General features: G+C 42.0%; 1 protein-coding gene across 1 annotated transcript; it reads left to right on the top strand.

Moving 5' to 3' along the window:
* Positions 1 to 752: 752 nt before the first annotated feature.
* LOC131996012 (surface protein-like) lies at positions 753 to 15,152 on the top strand. Its single transcript, XM_059365419.1, has 3 exons — positions 753 to 794; positions 12,098 to 12,799; positions 15,141 to 15,152. The coding sequence occupies exons 1-3, from the start codon at positions 753 to 755 to the stop codon at positions 15,150 to 15,152; spliced, it is 756 nt and encodes a 251-aa protein (XP_059221402.1).
* The last annotated feature ends 6,862 nt before the right edge of the window (positions 15,153 to 22,014 follow it).

The raw sequence follows: 22,014 nt of genomic DNA, 5'->3' as shown, positions 1-22,014 counted from the left end.
CCAACAACTGTGTTAAGTATGATTTAAATCGGTTCACAACCTGATATAGCTACCATATGAACCGATCTTGGGTCTAGACTTCTTGAGCCTCTAGAGGGCGCAATTCTTATCCGATTTAAATGAAATTTTGCATGACGTATTTTATTCTTGCTTACAACAACTGTGTCAAATAAGGTTCAAATCGGTTCATAACCTGATATAGCTGCCATATAAACCGATCTGGGATCTTGACTTCTTGAGCCTCTAGAGGTCGCAATTATTACCCGATTTGCCTGAAATTTTGTACGACGGATCCTCTCATGACCATCAATATACGTGTTTATTATAGTCTGAATCGGTCTATAGCCCGATACAGCTCCCATAAAAATCGATCTCTCTATTTTACTTCTTGAGCCACCAAAGGGCCAATCTTTTTTGAATTGGCTGACATTTTACACAGGTCTCCAACATTTAACTTAATTGTGGTCCAAATCGGACCATATCTTGATGTCGCTCTAATAGCAGAGCAAATCTTTCCTTACATCCTTTTTTGCCTAAGAAGAGATGCCGGGAAAAGAACTCTACAACTGCGATCCATGGTAGAGGGTATATAAGATTCGGCCCGGCCGAACTTAGCACGCTTTTAATTGTTAGTCTTAACTTCCACTACTCTGGCCCAAGTTAGCATTGCCCTGTTAAAACTGCACTCTGCATCTAAAGCAGAAAACTTTCTTTGCTAAGCCTCTATAAAATACCACCATAAGGGGCACAGCATGAGAAACGCAACAGCAGCTGGTAGCTATGGACGACTACAAGTAAATTGCATTCTTAGCCAAAATAAGAATAATACCAGTATCAGCAACAACAAAACAAAACGAAACAAAACGATCGAAGAAAAACTTAAATAAATAAAAGAATGGAATAGACCTTAGTTGTAGAACAAAAAAACAGTTTTAAAAGCAATTTATTTGTTCGTTTGTTGGCCATGGCGAGCATAAAAGTATGAACTATTTCCAGCTTTGCCTGTTGCCATCGCTGTTCCATTCGTCTTTATCTCTCTCTCTCTCTCTCATACACACTTTTAGGATTTCATTATTTATTTATTTCGCGTTCTTTTGTGTTCGAAACTCACTGCTGGGAAGTGGATGGCTAGTGGGAGTCTCACAGCACAGCACCGATATGGAAGATAATACGCTTTGGGTATTAAGTAAAATTCCAATTTAAAACATAAACACGACCCGGTAACCTTAGAACGCATAGTTTTTGCCATTTGCTGCTGTTTTGCTTGCCATGTCATTTGTAAAGGCAAAAATGTTTTGCCATAGCATTTGTCGATTTTGCAAATCCCTTTTTGGGGTCTTTTCTCTTCTCTTTTTTGATGCAACGAAAGCTCAACAACAGCTTTGTTTGTTTAACGAATTCTAAATAAAAATAAAATTTGTTATAGGAATTAAGCGAAAGTTTTTTCTCTTTTTTTTTTTTTTTTTTTTTTTTTGACCGCCAAAAATACTGAATGGGAGAAATGGTCAATGTTCTAAAAATGTTGTACGCTACTTTAGGGAATGTAGACTCTACAAATAGTAGGGGGTATCAAATACCAATAGCAAACCAAACAAGTAAAAGCGCGCTAAGTTCTGCCTAGCCGAATCTTATATAGCCTCCACCAAGGATCAAATTTGTCAAGTTATTTGCTCGTTATCCCTTTATAGGCAATCAAAAGTTGATGGATAGGAATTGCTGTGCTATTGGAGCTATACCAAGTTTCTTAACATATTGGGGCCATACCTGGTTTGGCTGGTTTTCCCCTCCTAATGCTGGCAACATTTGTGAGGTACTATCTATGCCTTGTAAAACTTCTCACAAAAGAGGTGTCGCACAACGGCACGCTGTTCGGACTCAGCTATAAAAAGGAGGGCCCTTATCATTGAGCTTAAACGTGAATCGGACTGCACTCATTGATATGTGAGAACTTGACCCCCGTTCCATAGTGGGCTGTTCATGGGCAACATTTGCAAAAAATTTTAATTTACCTGGTTTGGCTTTTGAAGATCAAAGCAAAATTTACCAAAGTCATAATTGCACCCTATAGTGGCTAAAAAAAATTAAAATCGGAAGAGCTGTTTATATGTGAGCTATATCAGGTTATGGACCGCTTCAGACCACATTTGGTAAGTATGTTGAAGGTTACGAAGAAGTCGTTGTACTGAATTTTAGCCAAATCGGATATGAATTGCGCCCTGTTGAGGCTCAAAAGTTATAATCAGGAGATCGGTTTATATGGGAGCTAATCCAGGTTATGAACCGATTTGGATCATACCTGGCAAGGGTATTAAAAGCCAAAGCAAATCACTTCGTGCAAAATTTCAGCCAAATCGGACAACAAATGCGCCCCCTTGCGGTTCAAGAAGTCAAGATTCGAGATCGGTTTATATGGGAGCTATATCAGGTTATAAACCGATTTATGCCATACTTGGCTCTGTTATTGGAAGTTAAACCAAAACACCTCATGTGAAATTTCTGCCAAATGGAATAAGCATTGCGCCCTCAAGATCGGTTTATATGGAAGCCATATCAGGTTATGGACCGATATCAAACATTCTTAGCACAGTAGTTGTCAGTCAAGACGATACGTCATGTAAAATTTCAGACAAATCGGATAGGAATTGCACCCTCTAGAATAAGAACCAAATCGGATAAGAATTGTACTATGTAGTGGCTCAAGAATTCAAGATTCAATACCGATTTATATGGCAACTATATCAGGATATGAACCGATTTACACGATATCCAGCACCCATATTGGAAGTCATTACGAAACACGATCAGGTTATGGACAGATTTCAACCATACTAAGCACAATTGTTGGAAATCATAACGAAACACTATATGCTCAATTTCAGCCAAATCGCATAAGAATTGCGCTCTCTAGTGGCTCAAGAAGTTAAGATCCGAGATCGATTTATATGGGACCCATATCAGGTTATTAACCGATTGGGACCAGGCTTGGCACAATTGTTTGAAGTCAAAACAAAACACCTCACGCCAAATTTCAGAGAAATCGGAAATTTCAGGCTCACGAAGTCAGTATCCTGGTTCGGTTTATATGGCTGCTATATCAAGACATGAACCGATATAGTCCATTTACAATCCCACCGACTCACGAAGTATTCATGCAAAATATCAAAGGTCTAGCTTTATTCCTTCGAAAATTTGCGTACTTTCGGCGGATGGACAGACAGACAAACAGACATCGGACGGACAGACGGACGGACAGACGGACGGACAGACGGACGGACAGACGGACGGACAGACGGACGGACAGACGGACGGACAGACGGACGCACAGACGGACGGATGGATGGACGGACGGATGGACAGACGGATGTAAAGACGGACGGACGGACGGACAGACGGACAGATGGTCGGACAGACGGACGGACAGACGGACGGACAGACGGACGGACAGACGGACGGACAGACGGACGGACAGACGGACGGACAGACGGACGGACAAACGGACAGACAGACAGACAGACGGACGGACGGACGGACGGACGGACGGACGGACGGACAGACGGACGGACGGACAGACGGACGGACGGACAGACGGACGGACAGACGGACGGACAGACGGACGGACAGACGGACGGACTCTCAGACTGACGGAAAGACGGACGGACATACAGGGTTCAATCGACTTGGAATGTCACGACGGTCAAGAATATATATAACTTACTAGGTCTCAGATCAATATCTCGATGTTCTACAAACGGAGTGACTAAATTAGTATACATATGGTAAAAGGTATACAAATAGCCAAAACCATGCAGTATCTGTGTAAGAACGACCAGGTTCCAATAAACGACTTCTCTTCGTGTAGGTAAGATTAAGTTGAAAAGCCTCAACATGTTCTCCATTGTTTCTGCTCTCACTCCCACATCGTCCACAAACATTTCAGCTTGCACATGCGGTTTTGAGAGAAACTTTTTCACTTGGGCCGCTTCATTAATGCTATCGAACTGTTGGCAGAAAAGCTTTCAGGAGACACAATTTGCCACTGATAATCGTATAGTTTTCTTGAGCCAAGTCTCATACACATGCCAATTAACAGCCTCTTTTTACTAAGTTTTCTATAATAAAGTCTGCGGACCTCTATCTCAATGTTGCGGATCTCTCCTGTTTTCGGATGCACTCGTAAACCTGTTGACATTGTCCTCAATGTCTTCTATGCTAACACAATCTAAATTATCTTGCCCAAGCCTTCTACTGAGTAGTCTTCCAAATTTTGTCCAGTTGGTTTTCAACCTATTACGGAAGCTAATCGGACCTATTACCTGATGTAGCGATGGTCAGAGAAGGAGATCATCCAATCCCGAACCTCTTCTATTAGATTTACCACACATATTGTCACATCTAAAACCTCGTCCCTAGTCCCAACAACAATGGTAGTGGTGTTACCATATTTAGTGTTATTCGGCGTTAGTATTCGAGAATTCGGTGGCCCGGCTTATTAATGTTGGCACTACCCCACGAAATGTGGTGAGAGTTCCCATCGCACCCTATTAGTACCTCGTTTCCTGTCTGTTTTGCTTCCCACACCAGCCGTTGCAGCTGCGACGTGGGTAGCGGTGTTGGAGAGTCGAAAGGCATTTAAAGTAATGCCAGGTATGCTCCCACGTCTCCCTATATCAGCGCTGTTGCATCCGACGTTGACAACTCTGGGGAAAATACAATATATTTAAATATTTATGACAAATAACATAGGTTCTCGGCCGAATACCAGTGTAAGCATCGAATAAATCGTAGTTGATATGGTTTAGCCCAGTCAAGCCTTCTCGTTTCGGGTGGAGGTTTATTCGAATGGCCAATTAGGATCTTTGCTTACATCGTGCTATGATCTTTGTCTATCCTAGTCTTCCGAATCTTGAGAAAGGCGCTGACGGTTCCATCGACGGGTCCCTGTTCGTGAGGCTTTATTGAATCTCCCGAACTTGGTCTGCCTGATGTTTTAAAAATTTGATTATCATAGTCTTCTCAATACTGAGAAAGTCAACGATTGTCTCGACATTGGTTTCCTGTTCGTAAAGCGGTATTGAGTATCCTTCCATTGCATTGCCTGTTATCACAACCATTAGCAAAGCCTGTCCAGCTTTCTGCGGGGCGGGTGGCTAAAACCATTTGAATTGTAATAAAATAGGAAAATATTGTCAAAAACAATATAATTTTTTATACATTCTGAGGTGGGGGAGGTGCGCTAAAACTTTTCTGAGTGGTTCTTAGCCCCCACAGAAACCTACAATTGTGATCACAATATGGCATCTTTGTCATCCTAGTCTTTGCATTCTGAAAAAAGACAGCCTTGGTGCCGCAGAACGCCATGCCTTTAGTCTTAGCCAAACTTGTCCAAGGCTAAATCGACTAAGAATGTCAAGACGATCAAGAGTATATAAACTTTGTTGGGTCTCAGATCAATATTTCCATGTGTTACAAACAGAATGACAAAATTAGTATACCCCCATACTATGGTGGAGGGTATAATAATGAAAGTTTTGTTTACTTGAACAGACTCACAAATACCTTCTTTGATAGTGTTCGACTTGGCGATGCTTAAGACTAAATGCCCCTATCCATGGTAATGGACCCCTATGTTGATATTTCTCTTACCATGACAAAATGACTCTCAAACTAAGTGTACCTTGGTTGCCATGAGAAGGGGATATAACACAACAACATTCGCATAGTATTCCATTGAATACAAATCCATTCTCTTTCTGTTGCTTTTGTGCTCGATAAGAGGATTATCTCTGTTTAGTTTATAGTGCACATAAATACAACCCCACCGACACCACCGTACACTAACCTTCCTACACATACTTGTGTATGTATGTATGTATGTAGCACAACAGTTGTGTATTGCTGTCCATGTGGGTGTAGAATAGTTTGAGGAAGAGCACTGCAAGAGATGTGCATTTTCACATGCATTTGTACAAAAGATTATGCAGCTTTAATAACATTGGCCCATTATGGACATTTTTGTGAGAATTAAAACTAATTGCGGCATTAAACTCCAACTCTTTTAAGCCTCCCCCTTAGGCAGATTATAGCAATTTTTCACTGAAATCATTTCAAAAGGCCACCAATTTTAAATCTAAACAAAAAAAGGAATGGGGCAAATGCCCAGTGTAATTACTTAAGCTAAGCTAATGACCCTACCTCATGAAAAGAGCACACCATCAGCTTAAATGGTGAAAGATTTAGGTGAATCAATAAATAAATTTTAATTGAATTTGAAATCACTGAGGCAGCTAGTATTTAAAAAGTGAAATATCAAATATCATAGATATGCTATTGAATAAAAATTATGAAGTAAGCTGTGAAATTTGTATACCCTACCCCATTACTGTGGTATATGGTATTATTAACTTAGTGAATTAGTTTGTAACACCCAAAAGGAAGAGAGATAGACCCATTGATAAGTATTCCGATCGATCCAGAATCACTTTCTGATTCGATTTAGATATGGCCGTCTGTCTGTCTGTCCGTCCGTCTGTCTGTCTGTCCGTCCGTCCATGTTAATTTGTGTACAAAGTACAGGTCGCAGTTTTCATCCGATCGTCTTCAAATTTGGTACAGACATGTTTTTCGGCCTAGAAACAAAGCCTATTGATATTGGAAAAAATCGGATCAGATTTGGATATAGTTCCCATACATATGTTCGTCCAATTTGCAGTAATTATGCAATAAAATGGTCACTTGTTAACCGATTCTCTCGAAATTTGACAGGAAGGATTTTCTTATGACACTCGACATTACTGGTGAATTTCATAGAAATCGGTTCAGATTTAGATATAGCTCTCATTTATATATATAGCCCGATTTTCACTCCTGGAGCCATTGCAAGCGCATTTATTGACCAATCTTCCGAAAATTTTGTACAACACCTTCCTCGACGACTACCACAATATCTGAGAAGTTTGCTTGAAATCTGTTCAGATTTGGACATAGCTCCCATATATATGTTCGTCCGATTTGCAGAAATAATGCAATAAAATGGTCATTTGTTAACCGATTCTTTCGAAATTTAACAGGAAGGATTTTCTTATGACACTCGACATTACTGGTGAATTTCATGGAAATCGGTTCAGATTTAGATATAGCTCTCATTTATATATATAGCCCGATTTTCACTCCTGGAACCATTGCAAGCGCATTTTTTGACCAATCTTTCCAAAATTTTGTACAACACCTTCCTCGACGACTACCACAATATCTGAGAAGTTTGCTTGAAATCTGTTCAGATTTGGACATAGCTCCCATATATATGTTCGTCCGATTTGCAGAAATAACGCAATAAAATGGTCATTTGTTAACCGATTCTCTCGAAATTTGGCAGGAAGGATTTTCTTATGACACTCGACATTACTGGTGAATTTCATAGAAATCGGTTCAGATTTAGATATAGCTCTCATTTATATATATAGCCCGATTTTCACTCCTACAGCCATTGCAAGCGCATTTATTGACCAATCTTCCCAAAATTTTGTACAACACCTTCCTCACTACCACAATATCTGAGAAGTTTGCTCGAAATCGGTTCAGAATTAGATATAGCTCCTGTATATATGTTTGTCAGATTTTGGGCAATTTCCAATAATGTTGTCATTTGTCAACCGTAGTTATTACAGTTTGAATATATTTGCTCGCCGAGGTCGATCAAAATTGGTTCAGAATTGGATATAGCTCCCACATTGTATTTATAGGTTAGGTGTAGGGTATTATGCAGTCGGCACCGCCCGACTTTTGCCCTTCCTTACTGGTTGAATGATATAGCTGACATATACACCAGTCACGCGGTTAAGACTATTGAGGTCATAAAAGTTGAATTTATTACTACTCGGTTTCGATAAATTCTGGAACAGTGAATTGTATCTTGGTATCCGAGCATTGTCTTGATCGGATCATAGATACAATCGGGAGAGTGGCGGACCCTCCCCCTACCCCAAAAGTGCTACCCAAAAATAAAAGTGGACCGATCGGCACAATATGGGATTCAAATGAATGGTATTCAAGAGTAGAGTACGAATTTCATAATAAAAGTTGGGTCCAAGAAACTAGGGGGCCTCCTCAGCCCCAAAATCGCTTAAAATAGTCCTTAGAGACGGGATAAACCATATGTTAAGGAACATTTGGATGAATTGTGTGTCCCATGACATAAATAGAAGGGAGAAGGTGGCACAAGGCACGCCACCGGAGGGCACTTTAACGACACTCCTATGGGTGACCACCATAAATGACCTATTACGGATGCTGACTGAAGGGGGGATTTGAACCCGACTGCTAAGCAGACGATGATATAACTCTTCTAAAGGGAAAGGATCCGAACCAGCTATGCAGAAGGGCTAGACCCAGGAGTCTCAATGTTAACCCAGATAAGACTGAAATATGCCTATTCGCGAGGAAGACAAAGGTGGGCCAATTTAAAGCACCACATTTCCCCAATTAGACGATTTCGATATATGCAAATGCAAATTTTGCCCATGAACATTCCACTATGGAACAGTGTGGAATGTTCATGGGCAGAGGTTAGCATGTCCGCCTATGACGCTAAGCGCCTGAGTTCGAATCCTGACCATCAGAAAAAAAATTTCAGCGGTGGGTTTCCCCTCCTAATGCTGGCAACATTTGTGAGGTACTATGCCATGTAAAACTTCTTTCCAAAGAGGTGTCGCACTGCGGCACGTCGTTCGGACTAGGCTATAAAAAAGAGGCCCCTTATCATTGAGCTTTAACTTGAAACGGACTGCACTCAGTGATATGTGAGAAGTTTGCCCCTATTTAGATATCTGACAAGGTCAAATACTTAGGGGTGATCTTGGATAGGAAACTGAATTGGAAGTGTCACACTCAGGGGCGTACTGAGAAGGCTAACAGATGTTGGGGCCTAAATCCGAGGACAGTAAACTGACTTTACAGGAGCGTGATTAGACCAATATTTACTTACACCTCAGTAGATTGGTGGACTGCTTTGGAGAAAAAGTGCAACATAAGGAGCATAAAACAGGTTCAGAGAACATGTTTTCTGGACATAGGTGGAGCGATGAGAACCACTCCCACTAGGGCACTGGAGACTATTCTAGATATCTGACCCATTGACATACAGATTAACTGTGGGACAGCCACTGCAGCTATGAGACCTAATGCAACTGGAGAGTGGATTGAGGATGGCAGCAACTCATATCATCGCGGAATAATCGAGGCGACGATAGGGAACATGGAAGGAAGGGAAGAGGTTTCCGATTGGATAACGCAGTAAGGGGAAATGAAAGGGCAGGACTGCCATCAATAAACTTGGTTAACCCAAAGCCTGATTTGACGGTAAAGGCCCGAAGGCTGCCGTCAATAAACTTGGTTAACCCAAAGCCTTTCGGGTCGACGTAGTCCGAGTTAAAGGCTGGGGCGACGAATGCACATGCAACACTGTGGAACAGTCGGCAGGACAGCAAAAACCCTATTGGGGGATCCAGATCGTGGGAAGACGAGGCTATTACTGAAAGGAAGTAAGAAGGAGGTCAGTATTGCTATCTTGACGGGTCACTTAGGACTTCAAGCTCACTGATGTAAAATCGTTGCAGCAAGTGATAGCACGTGTAGGGCACGCGGGGATGATGATGAGAAGTTGGAGCATTTCCATTGTCATTACCCGGCTTTCGCGGTTAACAGACACCGACACTTAGGTGGGGACACTATACCAGGCATGATCCAACTAAGGGGAGTGTTATGGAAAACAATTAAGGATGCTGTAGGTAGCAAGGAATTCTAGCTTAAATTTTCTTCTTCGAGGTTACTTTTTTCGTATTTAAAGCACACAACAAGCCGATTACTGGCTTAGGTGTATGTCCATAGCGGCATGGGGCGGATTAATATCTGCCTCCTCTTTTCAACCCAAACTATCCCAACCTAGAAATTTAGGCATTACATTGCATTCACCTTGCCAAATTATATGCCCTCACTCGTCCCATGTTTCATTTAAATTTGCCTTGCCTTCATACCGTTTTCATTCTTTCAGCTCTGTTGACTTTTGTTTCAGTTTTGTTTTTGCTTTGCGAATCACTGATTACATTGTTCACACCCTTTCTCATCCACAGATTTTGAGGTCGTATCCTTGAAAAAGACAACGGCTTTAGAGGACACCGCTAAAGCGACAGAGAATAGAGCACGTTGAGTAAATAGTGGTTTTTCATTTAATTTGATTCATGGTGATTATATGACTTCACATAGTCGGCGGTTGTGGCAGGCAACCTTTTGACATTTCGTTTCGTTTCGTTCCACCGCTTTCAAGGTTAACAAATGTAATTAAAAGTTTCTATCATTAAATCGCAAATATTTGCCAAAGCTAAGACCTATTTTAAATATGCTTTCACTGAAATTTTAATTAATCTCCTCTTTTTCGGGGGCGTTTTTGAGGCCTCGTTATCGTTAACACTCGAGACTGTTGGATATGTTTCTTAGTTTCACTTCAATTTTAATTTAATTTCTTTTTAATTTGATTTTCGCTAGCATGTTGGCGTATTTGTTTGGCACAGAAAGGCAGCATCAACAGGTGTTAAACGAGGAGACACAAACTTGTCTGTGGGCACAAGATGTAGTGAATCTACAACCTTTATTGAAAAGAGTGCAATTAAAATGCCTGTTAACTAAGCCAGAAAAATTCCGAGTCTATTGAAACAAGTAAGAATGCGTTTAGTTCGGCCGGGCCGAATCTTATATACCCTACACCATGGACCGGATTTAACATGTTGTTTGAATGACTTTTTCAAATATATAGGAGATACATCTACAGATGCACTGTTGTCCATGATGACTTTTAAAAATAATACAAAGCAAGTAAGGAAAGGCAAAAGTCAGACGAAGCCGACTATATCATACCCTATTCCTACCCTCAAAGTGGAATTTATGGTGAAGGAATCCTTGAGGAGCTTCAAACCATTTAAGTCACCCGGACCTGGTGGAATATTTTCGGCGTTACTACAGAAAGAGGTAGACTATCTGGCGCCTCATTTGGCCAAAATTTTCACAGTGTGCATATGACAGGAGACAAGGGTGGTGTTTATACCCAAGCCCGGCAAGGCAAGTTATGCGACACCAAAGGCCTACAGACCCATAAGCCTTACGTCTTTTCTACCCAAAACCATGAAACGTATTGTGGACACCATGATAAAGGGTAGTACATCCAGCGAACTGCTCAAATACAAACAACATGCCTATGTCAAGTGAACGTCGGTGGAGACTGCTCTGCACAAGGTTGTGCATAAAATAGAAGAATCTTTCGATGCAAAACCGTACACACTGGCGGTATGCATTGACATCGAGGGGGCTTTTAACAATGTGCGGATCGATACATTGAGCCGATCCTTAAACCAGTACCGAATGGACCTAGTCCTTAGAGGCTGGGTAAACCATATGCTAAGGAACAGGAAGATGAATTGCTGGTCCAAGACATAAATATAAGGGAGAAAGTGGCACAGGGCATGCCACAGGTGGTCATAAATGACCACCAAAAATTACCTATTATGGATGCAGACTGAAGAGGGCTGTGAACCCGTCTAAGTGGTAAGGATCCGAACCAGCTATGCTGAAAGTCTCCTAGCGATTATAGCCAGACACTAGGACACAATTGTCGGCCTTGTAAACTTGGTAATTAATTGGGACACAACCACCCACCGCCGGTATGTCCCGGCGTTGTATAGCTATATCTCGGCTGTACCAAACTTGGTAGCTATCCCCATACACATGTAGGTATCACTAGCGACGAGCGCAGTCAAGATGGGTCTATACTGCACGGAATGGTGTATCTAGGATACCAAACCCCCAACCTCCACTCCTTAAGCGATCATTGTGTAGCACATTGTATCCTTAACAACTGTGCAGGCTGCAGGTGTTGGTCAACTTTGTATCCTGGATCGCTGCCACCAATATGCTCTTCCGACTCATAAAATCCACTATCTTGTCGATAAGAACAGAACAATGCATTTCCCAACACTGGACCGGCAATATTGGAGCTGCAATGGAGCCGTAGTGCATATAATAACGCTCGGGCGAGGCCGGAGGGGTAACATAGTCCGAAGACGCCAAAGTCGTCGAAGACAACAAAGGCGACGAAGACGCCAAAAGCGACAAAGACGCCAAAAGCGACAAAGACGCCAAAAGCGACGAAGACGTCAAAGGCGACGATGACGCCAAAGGCAACGAAGACGCCAAAGGCGACAAAGATGCCAAACGCCACGAAGACGCCGAACGCGACGAAGATGCCAAACGCGACGAAGACGCCAAACGCGACGAAGACGAAGACGCCAAACGCGACGAAGACGTTAAAGGCGACGAAGACGAAGACGCCAAAGGCGACGAAGACGCCAAAGGCGACGAAGACGTCAAAGGCGACGAAGACGCCAAAGGCGACGAAGACGCCAAAGGCGACGAAGACGCCAAAGGCGACGAAGACGCCAAAGGCGACGAAGACGCCAAAGGCGACGAAGACGCCAAAGGCGACGAAGACGCCAAAGGCGACGAAGACGCCAAAGGCGACGAAGACGCCAAAGGCGACGAAGACGCCAAAGGCGACGAAGACGCCAAAGGCGACGAAGACGCCAAAGGCGACGAAGACGCCAAAGGCGACGAAGACGCCAAAGGCGACGAAGACGCCAAAGGCGACGAAGACGCCAAAGGCGACGAAAACGCCAAAGGCGACGAAAACGCCAAAGGCGACGAAGACGCCAAAGGCGACGAAGACGCCAAAGGCGACGAAGACGCCAAAGGCGACGAAGTTCATTCAGATAAGACTTGCGCCTTGTAGGGACTCAAGAAGCAAAACTGGTAGATCGGTTTATATGGGAGCTAGATCAAGCTATTGATCGATTAAGACCATATTGGACACTTATGTTGAAGGTCATGAGAGAAGCCGTTGTACAAAATTTCTTCCAAATCGTATGAGAATTGCGCCCTCTAGAGGCTCAAGAATTCAAGATCCCAGTTCGGTTTATATAGCAACTATATCAGGTTATGAACCGATTTGCGCCATACTTAGCACAGTTATAGAAGGTCATAACAAAACACCACGTGCAAAATTTCAGCCAAATCGGATTGCGTGCTCTATTGGCTTAAAAAGTCAAGATCCAAGGTCGGTTTATATGACAGCTATACCAGATTATTAACCGATTTGAATCATACTTAACACAGTTATTGGAAAAGATACCAAGACACTATGTGCTAAATTTCAGCCAAATCGGACAAAAATTGTCAAAACCCAAGATCGGTTCATATGGCAGCTATATCAAAATATGGACCGATTTGGCCCATTTACAATCCCAACCGACCTACACTAATAAAAAGTATTTGTGCAAAATTTCAAGCGGCTAGCTTAACTCCTTCGAATGTTAGCGTGCTTTTGACAGACGGACGGACATGGTTAGATCGACGTAAAATGGCATGACGATCTAGAATATATATACTTTATGGGGTCTCAGACGCATATTTCGAGGTGTTACAAACATAACGACGAAATTAGTATACCCCCATCCTTTGGTGGAGGGTATACAAATATGCCTATTCTATGTCCTATGTCCGATTTTGCCAACATTTGGCACAGTAAGTTCTGTTAGACTCTTCCACATCAATCTTCAAATCGGTCTAGATCGGTCCAGATTTGGATATAGCGGCCATACAGACCGATCTCTCGATTTAAGGTCTTGCGCCCATAAAAGTCGCATTTATTGTCCGATTTTTCCAACATTTGGCACAGTGAGTTGTGTTAGGCACCTCGATATCCTTCTTCAATTTCGGTCCAGATTTGGCTATAGCTGCCATATAGACCGATCTCACGATTTAAGGTTACGGACCCATAAAAGGCGCATTTATTGTCCGATGTCGCCGAAATATGGGACAGTGAGTTAAGTTAAGCCCCTCGACATACTTCTGCAATATTGCACAGATAGGTCGAGATCTGGATATACAATAGCTGTCATACAGACCTATCTCTAGATTTGAGGTTTTGGGCCAATAAAAGCGCTTTTAGTTTCCGATGTCGCCAAAATTTGGGACAATGAGTTGTGTTAGGCTCTTCCACATCCTTCTTCCATTCGGTCTAGATCGGTCTAGATTTGGATATAGCTGCCATATAGACCGATCTATATGGCTTTACATATACACCCGAGATGGTGGGTATCCAAAGTTCGGCCCGGCCGAACTTCACACCTTTTTACTTGTTTAATTTGGCCTAGATCGGTCCAGATTTGGATATATCTGCCATACAGACCGATCTTTAGATTTAAGAACTTGACCCCATCAAAGGCGCATTAAGTGTCCGATTTCGCCGAAATTTGGGACAGTCAGTTAAATTAGGCTCTTCGACATACTTTTAAAATTTGACCCAGATCGGTTCAGATTTGGTTATGGCTGTCATAAAGACCGATCTCTCGATTTAAGGTTTTGGGCCCAAAAAAGGCGCATTTATTGTCTGATTTCGCCGAAATATGGGACAGCGGGTTGTGTTAGGCCCTTCGATGTCCCTCATCAAATTGGCTACAGACCGATCTCTCGATTTAAAGTCTTGGCCCCATAAAAGGCGTATTTATAATCCGATTTCGATGAAATTTGACACAGTGACTTATGTTAGGCTTTTCGACATCTGTGTCTTATGAGGTTCAGATCGGTCCATATTTGGATATAGCTGCCAAAAAGACCAATAGTTTGAACAGTATCCGTGCCGAATTTGGTCCAAATCGGATCATATTTCTATATAGCTGCTATGGGAGCATAAATTATTCGTTTTTCACCGAATTATGATAAAAGGTGGTTTACATATATACCCGAAGGGGCGGGTAGACAAAGTTCCGCCTGGCCTAACTTAATGCCATTTTACTGGTTCCTAATCCTTTCAATTTTGCTTGTAAAGATTCGTGTCCTTATACGATATTTCAATTTTCCCTAAACCAAAAAAGCCATTTTGGTTAATTTTTAAACCCCTTACTTCAATTCATTTATTTATTTCTGACTTCTCTTAAAGATACCAAAATGGGAAACAACACAGATTAACCCAAGAAGATAAGTAGAGGAAGGCCATTCGACAAGTCTTTGGTTTCTACTTTAACACTTCATTGTTTTTTCAGTTTCCTTCCTGAAAAAAGGGTTTGATTATACTAAAAATAATCACTTGGGCACATCTGGTCATATGTGGTCATCCATATATCGATACCCTCTATGATGATATAACTAAAGATTCTGTATAAGGCTCATTTAAAATGTATTACAACAACAATAGCCTTAGGCAGCAAACAAATAGTCTACGCCTACAGCAACAACAAATCCCCTGCTCAAAGAAAATGAAAATGCCAAAATAGAAGTATGTCTTAAAATCCATAAGAAGTGTACAAAAATTGTGGTAGCTGAAAAATAGGAAGAAAAAAAGCAACCAACCAACTGTGTGCCTAATCTCGGGGGGATTTTGCGTTCGTTTTTTTTTTTTTTTGTCTGACGCAAAGACCTCATGAAATCAGAGCCACAGTCACAACAACAAAATAGAATGTCGGTGTGCTATCAACGCAGCATAAAAAACTGCTGAGTGGGTCTTTGGTAAATAAAGACACACAGCCAAGCAAAACTTAATGTTCGACACATAATCAAAGATGTGAAATCAACAGGGAAAAAAAAAGAAATCAAAGCTAAACGCAAAAGGAAATACGTCAAAAGACGACAACCAAACACCCACACCCAGGTATTCTCCTACCTACGTAGGGAGGGAGAAAGAAAGAGAGAGAGAGACTTTTAACATATGTACACACACATAGACACGCATGCATGCCGTTTTCATATACCCTTTGACTTACACTGCCGCAAATGTTGCTGCCAATATCAGACTCTCAAAGGCTTTAAGCGGCTTAAAAGCTGCTTTTAAACTCTTCTAAAGTTTCTTTTAAAATATTAAGATTTTCTGTGATTTCTTTTGCAATCCTGCGATTTGCGTTCCTTCTGACTTTGTTTTCTTTTGATGTGAACAAATAAAGCCTCAATTTTGTGACTTAGCTTACATGGAGTTATTGAGCATATGGATAGAACGAGAGCTTAACTTCAACGTTAAGTTTGTTGTTTAAAATTTAAAAGATTGAGGAAAATTTTAACAACGAATTTAGCTGATGTTGCCAACACAAACCTAACGATAGAAAGATAGGTGCGTTCTGTCCAATATTTTGTTAAACTTTACACCATTACTGTACCCTGTCAAAATTGCAAATTAACCCATGATCATTGCATTAAGGAACAAGGGCAAGTTTCTACATATCATAGTACCTCAAAAATGATACCAGCATAGGAGGAGATAACCACCGTTTAAATTTTTGTTCTGATGTTCTCTCTGCGCTGTACAAAAACTGAATTTTTTTCGTAAAACTCGGATTATTCGGAATTATACGGCTATATCACATAATGTTCCTATCTGGACCATATCGGGCCAGGATCAAGTTATCAAAAACAACTCTCTGTTCCTTATTCACCTCGAATGTCGAGGAGTTCAACTGTTTCAAATTTTAAAATCGTTTAATAATGATATTAAAAGGCTCAACGCCTTAGGTAGGGAGCTGTACCCAAATACTGGAGCTATACCCATCTGGACCTTACTTGGCAAGACGGATCTGACAAATGAGCGAAACGCTTTAATAGGGAGATCAGTCTACGTGGCAAGAATGTCCAAATATCCAGCTCTTAAATCGCGCTATCGGTCTGTATGATAGCTATATCCAAAGACGGTATCACCTAAGTCATACTTGGCACGGATATCAAGGTGTCTATCACAACTCACTGCTTGAAATTTCTGCGAAATCAGATCATATACTAGACGTATATGGGTTCAAGACCTTCAATCGGGTGATCGGTCTAGTTGACCGCTTGTATATCCAAAGATGGTCTGAACTGAACCATTTTCGAAACGCAAGTGTAGGGGTAATATGTAACACACTGTTTGTTTAAATCAATAAATCCGCTTTTTATGGTGTCTAGACCTAATCTAGAGAACGATATATATAGCATCTATCTCCTAATATGGCTCTATTTGAGTAATTCTCAGCACGGAACTCAAGGAGTCAAACCCAAGTCACTAAATTTTAGCAAACTCTTATATAAAATGCGCCCTTTATGGGCGCCTCACCACAACAGGATTCACTAAATCCGACCCTAAGACGATTTAACGATGTCCGTGTGTATGTCTGTCAGTTTAAATCATGCTACAGCCTTCAAAAATTGATATATCAAGGTAAAGTTTTGCCCAGACACGTATTTCCTTAATACACAGGTTAAGTTCTTGAACGGGTTAAATCGGATCATATTTGGATATAGCTGTCATATAGACCGATCTGCCGATTAAGGGTCTAACATGCATTTATTACCAGATTTTCCTAAAATTTAAACAAGTAAAAAGGCGTTAATTTCAGCCGGATACCCACCACCTCGGGTATATATGTAAACCACCTTTCATCAAAATCCGCTGAAAATTACATACCTTAGTCCCATAGCAGTTATATCGAAGTACAGCAGCTAAATCTAAAAATAAACCGATCTGAGCCATATACGACACGGATGTCGAAAAGCCTAAAATAAGTCACTGTGTTAAATTTCAGTGAGATCGGATTTTAAATGCGCCTTTTATAAGGCCAAGACTAAAAATCGAGATATCGGTCTATATGGCAGCTACATACAAATCTGAACCGATTTGGACCAAGTTGCTGAAAAAAAAAGTTGCTGTCCCAAATTTCGGCGATATTGGACAATAAATGCGCCTTCTATGGCCCTCAACCCAAAAACCGAGAGATCGGTCTATATGGCAGCTATATCCGAATCTGAACCGATCAGGGCCAAATTAAAGGAAGATGTCGATGGGCCTAAACAACTCACTGTCCCTAATTTCAGCAAAATCGGGTACTAAATGCGCCTTTTATGGGCCTAAGACCCTAAATCGGCAGATCGGTTAATATTTGGGCTATATCAAGATATAGTCCGATATAGCCCATCTTCGAACTTAACCTGCTTATGGACAAAACAAGAATCTGTGCAAAGTTTCCGCTCAATATCTCTTTTTTCAAAGACTGTAGCGTGATTTCAACAGACAGACGGACGGACATTTCTAGATCGTCTTAGATTTTTACGCTGATCGAGAATATATATACTTTATAGGGTCGTAAATGGATACTTCGATGTGTTGCAAGCGGAATGACAAAATGAATATACCCCCATCCTTCGGTGGTGGGTATTAAAAATGGTTATGAATATATCCATGGTGGAGGATATCCACACTTAATACGCTTTTAATTGCTAAAAGCAGCAGGATGGTTGTAACAAACGGACAGGCAGACAGACGGACGGACAGTGAGAAAAAAATAAGCAGATAGATGGACAGACAGACAGAAAGTCGCCAGACATGTAGGCTGAGGGACTTCCAAACAGACAGAATGGACATGCAGACAGACAAATAGGCAGATAGAGGTCAAACAGACGCAGGTCAGACAGACAGTGGTCAGACAGACACAGGTCAGACAGACACAGATCAGACAGACACAGGTCAGACAGATACAGGCCAGACAGACACAGGACAGACAGACACAGGTCAGACAGATAGACTGCTAGGTCAGTCGAGAGTCAAGAGAAAATCCTTTCTACCAAACTTGAAGAGAATCGCTTGACAAATGACCATTTTATTGCATTATAACTGCAAATCGGACGAACATATATTTGGGAGCTATATTCAAATCTTAACCCATTTTTTCCAATTTCAATAGGCTTCGTCAGACAGACGATTGAAGACAATCGGATGGAAAATTCGACCTGCAGTTTGTAGACAAGTAAATATGGACAGACAGACGGACAGACAGACGGACAGACAGACGGACAGACAGACAGACAGACGGACAGACAGACGGTCAGACAGACGGACAGACAGATGGACAGACAGACGGACAGACAGACGGACAGACAGACGGACAGACAGACGGACAGACAGACGGACAGACAGACGGACAGACAGACGGACAGACAGACGGACAGACAGACGGACAGACAGACGGACAGACAGACGGACAGACAGACGGACAGACAGACGGACAGACAGACGGACAGACAGACAGACGGACAGACAGACGGACAGACAGACGGACAGACAGACGGACAGACAGACGGACAGACAGACGGACAGACAGACGGACAGACAGACGGACAGACAGACGGACAGACAGACGGACAGACAGACAGACGGACAGACAGACGGACAGACAGACAGACAGACAGACGGACAGACAGACGGACAGACAGACGGACAGACAGGCGGACAGACAGGCGGACAGACAGACAGACGGACAGACAGACGGACAGACAGACGGACAGACAGACGGACAGACAGATGGACAGACAGACGGACAGACAGACGGACAGACAGACGGACAGACAGACGGACAAACAGACAGACGGACAGACAGACGGACAGACAGACGGACAGACAGACGGACAGACAGACGGACAGACAGACGGACAGACAGACGGACAGACAGACGGACAGACAGACGGACAGACAGACGGACAGACAGACGGACAGACAGACGGACAGACAGACGGACAGACAGACGGACAGACAGACGGACAGACAGACGGACAGACAGACGGACAGACAGACGGACATACGGACAGACAGACGGACAGACAGACAGACAGACGGACAGACAGACAGACAGACGGACGGACAGACAGACGGACAGACAGACGGACATAGCTAAATCGAATCAGAAAGTGATTCTGAGTCGATCTGTACGATATTCAATGGATCTATCTCTCTTCCTTTGGGGTATTACCAACAAATACACTAAGTTATAATACCCTGTACCACAATAGCAGTGTAGGATATATATACGGTGCGAATATTAATTCGACCCATACCACTACGGATCTTCGTGTAAGCCAGTGATCGTCTTTAAATCCAAAAAGTGATCTCAGAGTAACCTTGGGCGCCCCTGTAGCCGAGTTGGTAGCGTGCTTGGATTACCAAAGCAGGGGTCGTGGGTTCGATTCCCGCCAGAAGCCTTGGTCTGTCGCTACTGTGGTATCACAATGGACTTGAAATTGTCTAAGTGAGTCTGTAAAGGACGTCTGCCCACAAAATCCTTAAATATTTTCCATTCTATGCGCCTTAGTTGGTTCATGTCAGGTATCACATCCTCACCTGAGCGCTGGAGTCTGTTCCATGCCCTAGACACGATGTCACTTTTCGCACCATAAAATCCTATGTTAACCGTGATGATTTCAAAAGCCATATTGAGCTAACTTCTTCGCTCAGTATTAGCCTCTTTGTTTCACTATCCAGATACACTTTGAGGATTCGCCGTGCTATTTGTGTGAAATGTGGTCATGCAACCGACATTTTATAGTTCACTTCCCAAAAAATGACCACTTAAGTAAGCAATTAAAAGTATGTACAATTTCATGTTTACCTCACATTATTTTTTAAAACGCATTTCCTCAAGATCCGTGAGTTTCGAACATTTTAATCTTTACAAACTGCAAATGCACACACTGGCATAGGATGATATCCTATGCCATTCTCCAAGCCATTCCCAACTCTTTCCAAAAACTTTGGTACACTGCCACTTTGGCTGGGATAATAACATTTTGTGGTGTCTTTATGATTTTGTTTCCTCTTATTGGTGTGGTTAGTCTTCCTACCCTCGCTGCCAGCCATAGACCTGCATGCAATGACATTGCAGGCAAAGAAGTAAAAACTCTCTTAAAGCTAATTGAAAATTATTATTATTGTGAGTTTTATACACTTTTTTCGTTTTACTAATTTTGTTTGGGGGGGTTCTTTTTTTTTGCTCTTCCACCCATTTCCTATTTCTTATTCCCTTTCAAAACTTATCTTGACAAGCATAAACCTACAAAGAACTGAAGCAAAAAAAAAAGCAACAACAACGACACATTGCTACCCAGACCCAAATGTATGTATGAACATTTGCACGCAAAACCTTGCTTGTTAAAATAAATTATAAAAGTTTGAATTGCTTGCAAAAACATAAAGTAAATACAAAAGTACATGCTCATGTTCAGTATTTGTTGGATAATAGGATCATACGTGGAGAAAGATGTTACACAAACAATGCAAAGTTGCCAAAGGTTGCCCGCCCTTGGTAACAAGACCATTTAAGCTAGAGAAAAAAAGGGGAAGAAGTTCTGCATGACAAGCCAAAAAGACACCTGGAACTAACTCCAACCCCCTAATTGCACATCTTATCTTATGCTTCATGCCACCCTAATATATCAACATCCATACAGAATGATTGCAAGATACCTCAATGTGTGTATAATACAACTCGATAGACGGACAACCACTTAGATGAATTGCCTGAGAGATAGTTGGATAAATGTTCTCATAACGAGTGAAATTAGATTTGTTACGTTGTCAAGTTATGCCATGGAATTATATTTTCAAAATTAATTAATTTTTCCGTACCATCTTCAAGTGTAGAGTATGCATTCATAAGATATAACAAGGGCTTAGTTGAAAAGTATGTTCAAAAGGTAGTTATAACAAAATACAAATTACCTTTGCTTTTCAATATAAGGGGAGAAATGTCTTCAGTAAGGTGAGTACCAACTGAATGATAAATTTTGTAAAAATTTAAACGCCCAAGAAGAAGAGAGATAGACCCATTGATGAGTATACCGATATACTCAGAACCAATATGTGATACGATTTAGCTATATCCGTTAGTCTACCTGTTTGTCCGTCTGACTATCCGTCAGTCTATCTGTCTGTCCGTCTGTCTGTCCGTCTGTCTGTCCGTCCGTCTGTCTGTCCGTCTGTCTGTCCGTCTGTCTGTCCGTCTGTCTGTCCGTCTGTCTGTCCGTCTGTCTGTCCGTCTGTCTGTCCGTCTGTCTGTCCGTCTGTCTGTCCGTCTGTCTATCCGTCTGTCTATCCGTCTGTCTGTACGTCTGTCTGTCCGTCTGCCTGTCCGT

This window comes from Stomoxys calcitrans, chromosome 3 (assembly GCF_963082655.1).
Source record: "Stomoxys calcitrans chromosome 3, idStoCalc2.1, whole genome shotgun sequence".
NCBI lineage: Eukaryota > Metazoa > Arthropoda > Insecta > Diptera > Muscidae > Stomoxys > Stomoxys calcitrans.
The sequence above is the reverse complement of the archived record's forward strand: the minus strand, read 5'-3'. Positions and strand labels throughout refer to the sequence as shown.

What these genes read in the sequence shown, in the direction of transcription:
- LOC131996012 (XM_059365419.1), top strand. Translation starts at nt 753, where the DNA reads ATGAGAAACGCAACAGCAGCTGGTAGCTATGGACGACTACAA. An exon ending in GTAGCTATGGACGACTACAA is followed by an intron (nt 795 to 12,097) that starts GTAAATTGCATT and finishes GGGGTAACATAG; the next exon opens with TCCGAAGACGCCAAAGTCGT.